This window comes from Mandrillus leucophaeus, unplaced genomic scaffold, assembly GCF_000951045.1.
Source record: "Mandrillus leucophaeus isolate KB7577 unplaced genomic scaffold, Mleu.le_1.0 Scaffold294, whole genome shotgun sequence".
Taxonomy (NCBI): Eukaryota; Metazoa; Chordata; class Mammalia; order Primates; family Cercopithecidae; genus Mandrillus; species Mandrillus leucophaeus.
The window spans coordinates 4,748,113-4,761,433 of record NW_012103076.1 but is presented as its reverse complement, the minus strand read 5'-3'; the positions used below and the strand labels follow the sequence as shown (position 1 = coordinate 4,761,433).

At 41.8% G+C, this 13,321-nt stretch overlaps 1 protein-coding gene across 1 annotated transcript in view; it reads left to right on the top strand.

Annotated features, from left to right (window-relative positions):
• FHOD3 (formin homology 2 domain containing 3) overlaps positions 1–13,321 on the top strand; it is a 237,779-nt gene that overhangs the window by 139,902 nt on the left and 84,556 nt on the right. The window contains exons 8-9 of the mRNA XM_011986117.1: positions 4,497–4,547; positions 10,529–10,743. Coding sequence (XP_011841507.1) covers positions 4,497–4,547; positions 10,529–10,743 — 266 coding nt within the window. The remainder of the gene's footprint in view (positions 1–4,496; positions 4,548–10,528; positions 10,744–13,321) is intronic.

Sequence of the window (13,321 nt, the reverse complement as noted above, 5' to 3'; positions counted from 1 at the left end):
GCCACCATGCCCGGCCAATAACTTGTGCTTTTTTGAAGCCAAGAAATGTATATGTAATTGTAAAAATGATCAAAATATGAGCAGAGTTGTGAAGTTGCTTAAGTATAAGTCACTACTTCATGAAAACAAATGCCTAGTCTGTGAAATGCTAATCCTCATTTTTCTAAGACTGGGTGAATGGGCTGCATGAAGTAAACCAACATTATTTCCCATCAAGATTGTGTAGCACACCCTGAGCTGTCACATTTCTACCAAATGATATGTGGAAATGCCAGTTCTGTATGCACCATTTTTCATGAGGGTAGTTCTGGAAGTTGTCACTTTTAGAAAGACCAGTTCTTTAAATCTCTGGAACAGGTTAAATGTTTCCTGATTTATGGTTTTCTGGGAGATTTGCATATTTTACCACCAAATAGCAGCAGAGAATCTGAGTGAAATACATGGAAAATTCAGAGATTAGCTTACATCCAAAGTTTTTTTATTGAAAACCTCTTGAAACAGGGTACTGCTTCTGGGGAAAATGGAATTCGTTCACTCCATCCTGTCTCTCCTTCTGCATTGCTGAATGCGACCGTAAACCATGGAGAGAATGTGTGGAGCTCTGAAAACTCTGAAATGTAAAAGAGAGCAGGTGAATTAGGAAGGGAGAGTAAAATTAAGTTTTACAAAACCAGTGAGAATTTACCATTTTTTGCCTTCAATATTGCTTGGCATGTACTCAAAGGCACCCAAACCTAGACATGTATGCCAAATCTGGACCAAAAGAGCCCCAGAGGCGGTGGCTCAAGCCTGTAATCCCAGCACTTTGGGAGGCCGAGACAGGCGGATCACGAGGTCAGGAGATCAAGACCATCCTGGCTAACACGGTGAAACCCTGTCTCTACTAAAAAAAATACAAAAAACTAGCTGGGTGAGGTGGCGGGCACCTGTAGTCCCAGCTACTCGGGAGGCTGAGGCAGGAGAATGGCGTAAACCCGGGAGGTGGAGCTTGCAGTGAGCTGAGATCTAGCCACTGCACTCCAGCCTGGGCGACAGAGCGAGACTCCGTCTCAAAAAAAAAAAAAAAAAAAAACAAAAAAGAGCCCCAGAAGAAGTCCTCTTTTTCCAGACCGAGGCACAGCAAAGGGAATTTCTAAAGATAAAAGCGTAGAGAATTCCTCTTATTTCTCTATCTCCTACCGTAGCCTCCCAAGCAATGTTGCTACAGAAGCACAGCAATGGCAGCAGTGTCCAGGCAGGTGCCTGAAATGGGAGGGAAACTCTTCCTCTGACCATAAGAGCTACAACCCCACGATCACTAGGCATATCACTTTGCTGTCCTCCTGCTGTATTGTCCTGGATGCAGATGCAGTTACCAAAAGTATGTGGCAGGACAGGGAAAATAAAGCCCAAGCCTTCTGGCTGGAGGACCATAAAAGGAAACCCAAGGAGCCAGAAAGTGTTAGGAAAGCCACAGAAAGCAAGGATATCAAGAGAGCACTCCTGAATGCATGTCTGATTTGTACACGTGTGGCTTCAAACCTACACGGCATGCCATGGCCTTTGAGAACTAAGTACAGCGTGGGAGTGGATGACCACCCAGATCCCAGAAAACTGAATTAATATTGGAACCAATGTCTGAAGGCAGGTTACAACTTGCAGACTGAACTTAACCTGGTTGATTACCTGCTAATACAAAATAAAATAAAAATCAAGATTCTTTGTAGAATTTAAATAAGACCCCAAATCTCATTACAAAATAAATAAAATGTATAGAATACAATCCAAATAACTTATCATAGAAATAGTTAGGAAAATGTTAACTCAAAGGGAAAAGAGAATTAAATGGTGGGTAACCACAAAGGACGTAGATATTATACATTTAAAGATTTTAAAGTAGCTATTATAAATATGCTTTAAGAAGTAAGGGCAAATACTCTTGAAACAATGAAAAGATGTCTCTGTAAAAAAAAAATAAAGGATATAAAGATCCAAATGGAAATATATATAGTACAGGAAAATTAAAATAGAAAATTTGTCAGATGGGCCAAATAGAATTGCTATGAGAGAAGAAAGTGAACTCATTGCTATGAGTGAACCTGAAGATAAAACAACAGAAATTTTCCTACCTGAAAACTAAACAAAACAAACAAAAATTGAAAGAAAAATGAACAAAGCCATAGGGACCTTCATAATAACATCAAAATGGTCTAGCATTCATATCATCAGAGTCCCAGAAGTATAGGAGAATAGGACAAGAGTGCATTGGCTTTTTTTGTTTGTTTCTTTCTTGAGACAGGGTGTCACTCTTTTGCCGAGGCTGGAGTGCAGTGTCATGATCTTGGCTTACTGCAGCCTTGACCTCCCAGGCTCAGGTGATCCTCCTACCTCAGCCTCCCAAGTAGCTGGGACTACAGGCATGTACCTGGGACTACTGGCTAATTTTTGTATTTTTTATAGAGATGGGGTTTTGCTGTGTTGCTCAGGCTGGTTTTGAACTCCTGGGTTCAAGTGATCCTCAGCCTCTTAAAGTGCTAGACTTACAGGCATGAGCCATTGCACCTGGCCATGCATTATAATATATATTCAGAATTATGTTATTCGTATGTATATGTTGGCAGAGTAAGAATTAGGCCTAGGCAGGTTGTCGTCAGAGGCCATGCTCATAACTGTTAACCATTTGCTCTTGATTTCAAGTGATTCTAATTTGTCAATTAAAAACACAGAGAGACCTTGGAAAAATGGCCCTCATCCAGTAATGACTGCTAGTCAAGGACAGACCATAGGCAACTATTAATTGTGGTGACTGCAGTTCCATATTTCTCAGGATGTGAATGAAAAGAAATTCAAAAAATATATAGGAAAAGTTTTCTAAAGTAGTCCCTGAGATTACCCAAATGGCCGACCTTTTATCAGCCATTTCATTGATTTAAATTGTTTATGCTCCTGGTGCTTTTTGCAAAGCATCTAAAAGTTGTTCTTTATTGTCATTTTTGTTGAATATGGTCTTAAGCCTTCTGAGTTATAGGAAATTTTAGTTCTAGTGTGGAAAGTGATGAGGTTGGATGTTTATAAACGATGACAAATCTGAGTCCTTGTTGCATTTTTCTCCCGGTCCTATACTGCTGTAGTCTAACTTACTGTCCCTTTATATCCAGTTACAAGTGCACCAAGAAATAGAATATTTAAACTATATTATGAGGTCCAGTGTTGAAAACCATAATGTTAGGAAAGTAAACAGTCCAGTGAGAGATGACTAACCACATAGTCTTAAACTTAGATTCAATTTGGAACCTAACCAGCAGGAACAGAAAAACAAAACATTAAAATTAATCAGATTTGGGCATCTGTGGGTACAGACAAAAGAGAAGGAACAAAGCAGGAGCTTCAGTGATCCCACAATAGAAACTGCGAGTGTAATGGATGTGGAGAAGGAATCCTGGGTTGTCACTGTGGATGACAGTGTGGCGATTCCTCAAAGACCTAGAACCAGAAATACCATTTGACCCAGCAATCTGATTACTGCATATGTACCCAAAGGAATATAAATCATTCTATCATAAAGACATATGCACACGTATGTTCATTACAGCACTATTCACAATAGTAAAGACATGGAGTCAACCCAAATGCCCATCAGTTGATAGACTGGATAAAGAAAATGTGGTACATATACACCATGGAATACTATGCAGCCATAAAATGGAATGAAATCACGTCCTTCACAGGGACATGGATGGCACTGGAAGCCATCATTCTCAGCAAACTAATGCAGGAACAGAAAACCAAACACCACATGTTCTCACTCATAAGTGGGAGCTGAACAATGAGAACACATGGACATAGGGAGGGGAACAACACACACTGGGGCCTGTCAGTAGGGGGATAGGGAAGGGAGAGCATCAGGATAAGTAGCTAAGGCATGCTGGGCTTAATACTTAGGTGATGGGTTGCTAAGTGCAGCAAACCAACCTGGCACACATTTACCTACGTAACAGACCTGCACACCCCAAATGTATCCCGGAAATTTAAAAAAAAAAAAAATCCTGGATTGTGGTAGGAATATTCAGCTCGTGGAGTGCAACATAAAATGACCAAGACACTTAGATTTAATTCTTAAGATGGCTGTAATGGAGTTACCAGAGCTCAACTGGATGCTAATCACCTCCAAAAGCTATTGCTTGCTTGTTATTGCCATATTTTAGTTTTGGATTTTTAAAAAACTTCTCTTTCCTCAGATACTTACATTCTTTCCAACAAGTAATTAGTAGTGTTTCTGGGTGAATGCAGTAATCCTATGTTTTCTGCAGTCCGTGTGATTGTATTGAAAATCAATTGTATTTAAGAATTTGGAAGTACAGCCTTTAAACTTCTAAAAATTCGGCTACAACTATTTTACATTTCTGAGGCAGTGGCAGTCTTTCATGATATACTGTTTATAATTTATTGGTAATTTTCTGAGCATCTAATTCTGTTATTTTCTTTTCCTGTTTATTTTTTCTACATATTTCCATTAGCCGAGATTATTTAGACAAAAGAGAGGAGCAAAGGCAAGCAAGAGAAGAAAGGTTTGTGTATTTCTTTTTTCCCATTGTAACAAATGGCATGTGATTTTGCACTGTTAACCTAGCATGCAGAGAGACTGTTGATTAAAATATAACTGCTTCACTTAAAACCTTGCAGAGCTGACATTTTGCAGAACAGAGTGTACTAGTTACCTAAATTTTCCAATAAAAGTTTGGATTTGTCATTTGGTGCCAGCATGGTTAAGTGTGTCTATTCCTTCAAAATTCTCCTTCAAATGAGCACATTAATGTTAGCATAATTGATATAGGGTGTATATTTGAAATACCCTGCACCACTGCTACTAAGACTAGAGTAGGTGTTCCTACTACGTGATTTCGTGTCACATGATCAGCAATCCTTCAACAAATATTTTAGTATACACACTGTGCCAGGCAGTGGCTGGGGGCACTGAATATACCTGAGACTCTTTCTGGGTATGCCTGGTCACTTACCTGTCTCCCTACTGAACTGTACTCAACTCCTCAATGGCAGGGACAATGCCTGGATTTCCTTTATTTCCCCAGTACCCACCACAGTGCTTGGCATGTAGTTGGGACTTAGGAATAATATATGGAATCAGTAAATGAGTAAATGAACCAACAACTTTATTTAAAATATTCAAGCTGTAAGGTACTTTCTTTTTTCATTTTAAAAACTACTTTATTTATGATACAAATCTTTTGGTTTGTGATTCTAACCAGCAAAGGCATGAATACATTTTTAAATTTCTGTGCACAGAAGAGTTATATGCAATTTTGTAAGAAAAACATATATGGGATACATTACTTCATAAGATTAAGAAGTATGTTATTAAAATGTTGCTGTAATATTCAAACCAGCCTAGGTCATATAAAGGAACAGCTCAAAACTCTGGTGTTGATCAGTAGTATATTTCAATGGCAATATGCTTTGAATCTCAATAAAAGACACGAAGATGTTCAGTGTCTAATAAATGCAGATAAACAGTGGAAACTGGTTTTACAAGTAGACTGGCAAAAGACAAGTTTTTACCCCCAGCTCTTTACAGCCTGCAGTCGTCCCCTCTACCACCAGGTGGGGTGACTGCATGGAGAGATGGAAAGGCTGATTTTACACCCTTCTATGCTGGAACCAGCTGGGACCTGACAGTTTCTGGACTGGGCCAATAAGAAGTAGAGTTGTGCTAATTTTCTAAACACCATCTAAATACATCAGGACAGTCTGAGGCAGGCAAGAGTAGAGACTGCCTATCTTCAATTTAAAAATTAGATGCTTAGATTAGCCTCTTAAATAAAATGATGGCATTGCTTTGATTCCAACATTCTATTTGATTATTATCATCCTAATAACCAGTTGTGGTGGCAAATCTAGAGTGAAAGATGCTGCTAAAGAAATAGGAAACTTGTATTTCTCACTAGTACCTGTTTTTTACATCAGAGGACATCACATATACTTTCACTGAAAATGCTGTTGACTTCCTGCCCAGGCATGAGGAACTGAATTTTATTTTTCAGTTCTCCCCCCAGATTCTGTACTTCTTTGAGCTTTCAACAACTTGACTGTTAGGTTATGTCCACACAGACAAGGCTTGGCAGCTCCTGGGGAGATGGTTTAGGTGCTGTGTCAAGATCTGAACTGGCTCAGGCTGACTTAAAAATTTCCCCAAACCACAGAAGTCCAGCTCTTTCTGGATATTATTTACTGCTCTTTTTTCCCAAACAAGCCTTCACTTATGTCTGGCAAACTTGTAAGAGGAGGTTGCTGCTTCTCCTGTCTCCTCTGGTTCTGCCCTTAGTCTGCTCCCAGGCTGCGCATCAGCCTGAACACAGGAGTGTGCTCTCCAGGCCCACTGTGGGAATCTTCCCTCAGAGACACCTCTCTGTTTACACAGAGGCCTGGGGAAGCAGCCATGCATTTTCCTTTGGTTTGGCCCAGCCATTTTTCTTGTTAGTTTTCTTCTTGAATAACCTGGTGAAGATGGGAGGGGAAATAGACTTTCATCCCTGTTTCGAAAGCTGTTGAGAGTTCCTAGTAAGCCAGGAAAAAGTAAGATTTCCAAGTATAATGGAATTTGGAAATGGAAACTAGTAGAGATCAGAGGTGGGAGGGAGTACAGAAATAAGGAAAAGTAACTCTTCCAGATAGAGCGATGTGTGTTCTCTTACCCTTAATGCAAGACTCGGAAAAGACAGAGTCACAGCAGATGGTTTTGGAGATTTGTATCATGTAACTGTAACAAGATGACTGTCATCTTATTTTAAGGTGTAGTGACCATCTGGATACCTGTTATATTATTTCATATCATCTCACTCCATAATTTCAGACAAACTATGTTATTGGCAATGGTGCAGACCAGGACTAAGTTTCTGTTGAGATGCTACTTCTCATCCTTTTAAGTATTAGAAGAAAGGTTTTATAGGATGATGATTGATTAAAATGGCATTCACACATAATTTAAAGGAGTAAAAAGAAGTGTGTGTAGTAAGGAATGAGACCAGGCTGGGGGTGTGTTGGGGGGTAGCACAGGAGGATACTTCAGTTTGGGTTTGTTGGTCTGAGGGAGACAGCAGGGCATGGAGAGGAAAAGGTTTAGAGCAAACAGGGCCTATAGGAACAAAGTGCAAAGAAAAGGTTGGAACTGGGCTAGGGTTTTGGAAATTGTGCATGAAAATGATCAATGAAGCAGGAAGAAAGGATTCTGAGCTTTGCTTAGAAGGACTGAGAACAGGGCAGAAGTTAGAGGGAGCCAAATTTTAGCTTAATGTAAATGAGAATTTCCAAATAGAAGTGTGGCAGGAAAAGTCATCAGTAAGTAGGTCTAGGTTAATCTAAAGTCAAGCAGAGTTTCTGTAGGGCCCTGTGAAAAGAGACTGAGCCGCAGTACCAGCCCTGCCACTGAGTCCTGGTGGATGTTGGAGTTCATCCCAGTGGTTGGTTTGTCTCTCTCTCTCACTGAACTGTGAGCTCTGTGAGGGTGGGAGTTTTCCTTGTTTATTATTACATCTTGAGTGCCTACTACAGTTCTTAGCACATGACAGGCACTTGACAGATGTTCAATAAATAAATGGAAAGATGAATGAAGAAACAAATGATCTAGGCGGAGGATAAACGGGAATGTTTGGATGAAGGCAGCAAAAGTAGGAAGGCTTTTCTTGGGGCTGTGGTTTGTGGATAGAAAGCCTGGTGCTTCCCACAGAGGAGGCTCCGTCGGTCTGTGGATTGAGTGTGACTTCGCGTGGCAGCAGGGATACGTGACAGTCATTGCATGGGCCGGTGGGTCCTCATATCAAGTACTGTTGGGCCCCATAGCACTTACAGTCATTGTTAAGGAGAAGATCATGATGTAGGTCCACTTCCTCCCCAAGAACTGCTGGAGGTTCATGTAGGGCAGGAGGGGTCGCTAAGCTGTAACACCGTAAATGCCTGTGGCATGGCCATCCCCGTGTACCAGCCCACCGCCTTCACCACTCTGGCCCCTGTGGATGAACACTGCTGATGCTTTTTCAGAAAGGTTTAGTGCTCTTGACCTCCATGCCTCTCTGTCCCTGCCATGTAAAAAAAAAATTTTAATTATGATCAAATGCACATCACATGAAATTGACCATCTTAACCATTTTAAATGTGTTTTTCAGTAGCATGAAGTGCATTCACATTGTTGTGTAACGAGTCTCTAGACTCTTCTCATTTTATACAACTGAACCTCTTTCTCCATGAAGCCACAATTCACCATCCCTCTACCTCTGCTTCTACCATTTTTGTCTAACACATAAACATCATTTTTCAGGACAATTCAGATTAAACCTTTAACTCTTCTCATGTCTTACGAATCATCAGTGATGGCATCTGTGAGGCCAAGGGGTGCACAGGAATAGCATTAAGTCAAATCTATCCAGGCTCTGGGATGAGTGGCCCCTGGAGTCTCCCAGAAAGTGGGTTAAACCCTTTGGCTGCCCGCAAGCTCCTGCCTGCCTGGCTGCCCACAGGGAAGTGTGCGGAAGGCCAGGACCAGGAATGAGCCAGCAAAAATGAACACAGTAAGTGGGTTGTCCTCCTGGCTGGAAGCCTGTCACAGCGCTTCGTCACCACCACCCACCCCGGACTCATTTGGTTTCTTGCCCTGGGATTCTGACCTCCTGAACTGGATCTGTCCAGATTCTCTTATTTGCACTCATTTCTTGCCTACCCCTTTATCCTGTTGCAGCAGCGTGGGAATACCTGTGTTCACAACTCCTCCTGGACTTAGGCATTCCTGGCCTTGAACTTGCCACCATCCCATTTAACACATACCTGCTGGAGGCCCTGCCTCTTACCCTTAAAACTGTTTTCTTTCAAGGTTGTTGTTACTTCCACAGCCAAGTGGCTTTTTCTTGCTGGCCCGAATTAAGTCCAGAAACATGTTCCTTTTGTTGCCTCTCTTATCCCTCAAGAGGTGGTGCTGTTGGCCAAGCTTCAAGTGTTTGTATCTACATATACACTCACTACACACCTTTTATCAGAGATTCACTGTGAATGCAAGCTCATTCCCCACAAAAATGAGATGGGATGCATTTGCCCCCTCGGCATCCTGGGCTTCAGGTGGGCCTCTGCAGGTGGGGTGCCACTCTGCAGGCTCTGCCTGCTTTCCATCAAGCCATAAATGCAAGGCACTGAGGGAAAGAACAAAGGATGGTAATCATCCTGTTCACGAAAATCCTATTATCTGCTTTTTGAAAACAGACGTACACATGTGAAAAGATGACTAAATATGCCAGGCAGTAAATGCAAAATGCCATCTGAGTTGAAGGGACTACATATCCGACATGAGTTCAGAGGCAAGGCCGAGATCACTTCCACCTGTGGTGGTCAAGGCAGACCTCCTGGAGGGAGATGCGCATGCAAGCATGGTCCGAAGGGTGGACTGCCTTTGGGCTGGCAGGGAGAAAGGGTGAGGTTTACAGATGGGGAAACCACACCCACCTTGAGGATGGGATGCAAAAAGTGCATGCTTTTTAAATGCATTGTTTTAAAATATTTTAAATATGTGCTCTGCCTTATCTGGGTAAATGAAGAACACCCTGTCTAATGCCCATTGTGAGGAACTGAAACAGTGAATTGGATAGATGCAAAGTGAGGGGCTTGAGGAAGCTGTTCCAAAGTTTAGTGGTGGGTAAGATAGTAAGTAACCTGCTACAACTGAATGCATAAATTTATTTCTGAAAAAGATAATGGTGAGTAAAATTAGACATCTGGAAGAGGCACACATTTCAAAGTTATTTTGGTCTGATCTATAAAGTGCACTATGAGGAATATGATTGGTAGCTGGTCTTAATAAACAGTTAGTGGGTTCTGCCTGCCTGAAATGCAAAACAGATGTATCTTTGTTCTTTTAAACTGACTTTGATGAATAAACTATATGTGACGTCAGGTTCAAGCTATTGGATGTCTGATTCCTACTCAGAAATATTTTAGAATATAAAAAAAGTTTCCATGGTCAGCACTGAGAGAACAAAGTGAATTCCAGTTGCATTGCTGTTAGCATTGAAGCAGGTTCAGAAATTCAGAGAGGCAGGCCTTCATCCAAGCAACCCCGTTTGGTATTTGGGGGGCATTTTTCTTCTCTCTGCCACACCAAGCCACCCACCCATTTCACAGCTGTGAGCTCTGAGGGGTTTGGTTTTCAGCCATCGCTCTTGTGGCTTTTTGGTGGTGGTTATTGCTGTTTTGCTTATTTACAAATGTTCCCTAAAAGAGCCAGATAGGATTCTGCAGCAGTGATCCAATATCTACGGGCTGTGTGATGCTGCCATTTCCCCCAATTTGCTTGGTTATGAGTGATGTGGGATTTTTAATCATTAGCATCTTGGCTTTGCTGGGTGTTTTTGGCAGGCTGACCCTCCAGCCAGCCGTGCACTGTGCTGTGTGCATCAGGAAACCGGCTCATTCTGCAGGTGTCTCATCCATAAACAAGCATCAGCCACGGGCTCCTCTTTCGTTTGACGGAAACCCTTTGGAATTTAACTTTCAGATACAAATACTTGGAACAGTTGGCAGCTGAGGAACACGAGAAGGAGCTGAGAAGCCGGAGTGTGAGCCGGGGCAGAGCCGACCTCTCCTTGGACCTGACCTCGCCGGCAGCCCCAGCCTGCCCGGCTCCTCTGAGCCATAGCCCCTCATCTTTAGACTCTCAAGAGGCCCTCACAGTGTCTCCCTCCTCCCCAGGAACCCCTCACCATCCCCAAGGTGAGTACAGGGAGAGTAGAGGGAAAATGAAGGGGTTAACATCAGACAGGCTTCCTTGGGGCAGTAGTGATGATTTCAACCTGCAGACTAATATTGAGACAGCAACTATGGGTACACTTTGTTGACGGGGGCTGGGGGTGGTGGTGACTGCAACTGCGTGGTCACTAACAAACTAGACGTCTTCAGAGTCTCTTATATTAAAATGATTCATCAAAATTGTCAATGTATGGCCATGGAAAAAGGAGAATATGGAAAATAAGCTTTACTTTGACATTTAATCCTAAATACTGGGATATTCATTTAATACTTTATCATTTGGAGATGTGGGTCTGCCCAATCAAGCGACCACATTTGAATGTTCTTACCCGAGGAACTGTTAGTCTGGTTTAAATTAAACTGAAGGAGAATAAAATTAATTACAGCAAGCAAAGAAAAATGTGGACCTAGTGAAAATAGAAGGTAATATTCTTTAGGAAAATAATTCAAATTGTAAAAATTACTAGTACATGGTTGGGTGTGGGTGTGTGTGTACGTGCTTATGTACGGACAGGCAAGCTCTCCCAGGAGATACTCTGTCGTCTTTGCTTTATTTGGAGAGGCGCGATGATATTGTATGCTGCAGCCTTGAGCATCAGCTGTTTTCCTGCCTGCTCTGCACACTGTGGGTCCGTTTTCTTTCACTTTAACACAGGGATGGTTCTCAGGCACCAGCATTTACACAGTGTGTGTTGATTAACCCTACTGCTAGCACTGTTTGGTTTAGTCAAGTGTTGTGGCTTACAGCCTGATGTAGACTTAGCCAATCGAAGACAGCAGAGGCTTTTAATTCTAGGAGAGTTGACTAAATATGGCGTAAAGTTTAATTTAAGCAAGGCCAGACTCCATGACCTTAGCAGAACTGGATATAGCGGAACGATATTGTCTGTCCAATTCTTTGCTGGCTCTCCAAGCCTTGGCTCATTCTGCTGGACCGGGCTGGCTCCTCCACAGCTTCCCATGACGTCCCGTTACTCCCGATCCCTGAGCCATGGAAGATTGTCCCAGGCAGATGGCTCAGTCATGGATGAGTAATGTCGGTCTTAAAATATTGAGACGCGGAGAGTCAAGACAACAGACTGTCCTATAACAGCCGTGTATTTTCCAAACCCTGCCTCATATCATTGCTATATATACATGGTGGTATTTCTAGAGGCAATATGAGAGATATCCTCGTGCAGAGTTGTGGTTCAGCACTTTATCCTGGGACTTTTAACTAAAAGTTGTACCTCCAGTCGTTTACAGAATGATTGTCTAAACTGTGAAGTATAGAACAGCCCCGAGCTGAGAGGGAGTTGTCAGTATCTGTAAATGTCATTTGTCCTCAAATTTTTAATCTCCTTGATGTTTGTGGCAAAAGACAATTTTTTAAGTGTTTGATTGAATTACAGTTTAACTCGAGACCATTCTAGCCAATGCAAAAGAATATTTCAGCTTCAGTAAGAATACAGAAAATAGTCAGTGTGTGTGTGTGTGTGTGTGTGTGTGTGTGTGTGTGTGTGTGTGTAGAGTATGCATTTGGGGAAAATAACTTATGTCAGTGTGCTTTCAAAAGAGTATTTGCAGCTGGGCGTGGTGGCTCACGCCTGTAATCCCAGCACTTTGGGAGGCCAAGATGGGCAGATCACCTGAGGTCGGGAGTTTGAGACCAGCCTGACCAACATGGAGAAAACTGGTCTCTACTAAAAAAAAAAAAACAAAAAAATTAGCCAGGCTTGGTGGCCCATGCCTGTAATCCCAGTTACTCAGGAGGCTGACAGGAGAATCGCTTGAACCCAGGAGGTGGAGGTTGCAGTGAGCCAAGATGGTGCCATTGCACTCCAGCCTGGGTGACAGAGCGAGACATCATCTCAAAAATAAATAAATAAATAAATAATTTTTGCAAGTGTTATTTTCTCTTCAGAGAAGGGATTAATAGAGACTGAGAGAATGTTTGACCAGAATTACACAATAAATGATAGCTGCTTCTGAAAGAGGAATACCGGGCTTGAATCTGCACATAATCGAGAATTCATAAACTAGCATCATTTGATGTTGTTTGCTTTTTTTTTCTGAAAAAAAATCAAAAGTACTGGCTCCTGTGAGATCTAGAAGAGCTTTCCATTGTATGTTAAGTAATCAGGATCCAAATCAGCAAGAACAAACAGTCTTCCTTTTCCTGATACGTAATTGATTTATAAAATTGGAAATCGCAAGTGTATGAAAAGAGAAAGAACCACGGGGGTTTCCTTTTGCTTTGTAGACATTTGCCCTTATGACAGAAATGCAAAGTTGGTATAACCGAGTTGTTCTCAGCCTAGTTTATTCTTTGAAGCATTCTGTTAGCATCCAATTAATAGTATATTCTTTTTACCGAATCCCATTTTCAAATGTCCAAAAGTAACTTTTTGCTTATCCCTAGCATTTCCAGTATCCCAACATCTGGAGGAAGAATTAAAAATGTAATCACACATCCAGATGTTGGTCCTGCACCAACACCTGGCATGATGTCCAAATGTGCCAGGGATTGCCTTGCTTTTTTACTCTTTATCCTTGTGGGATC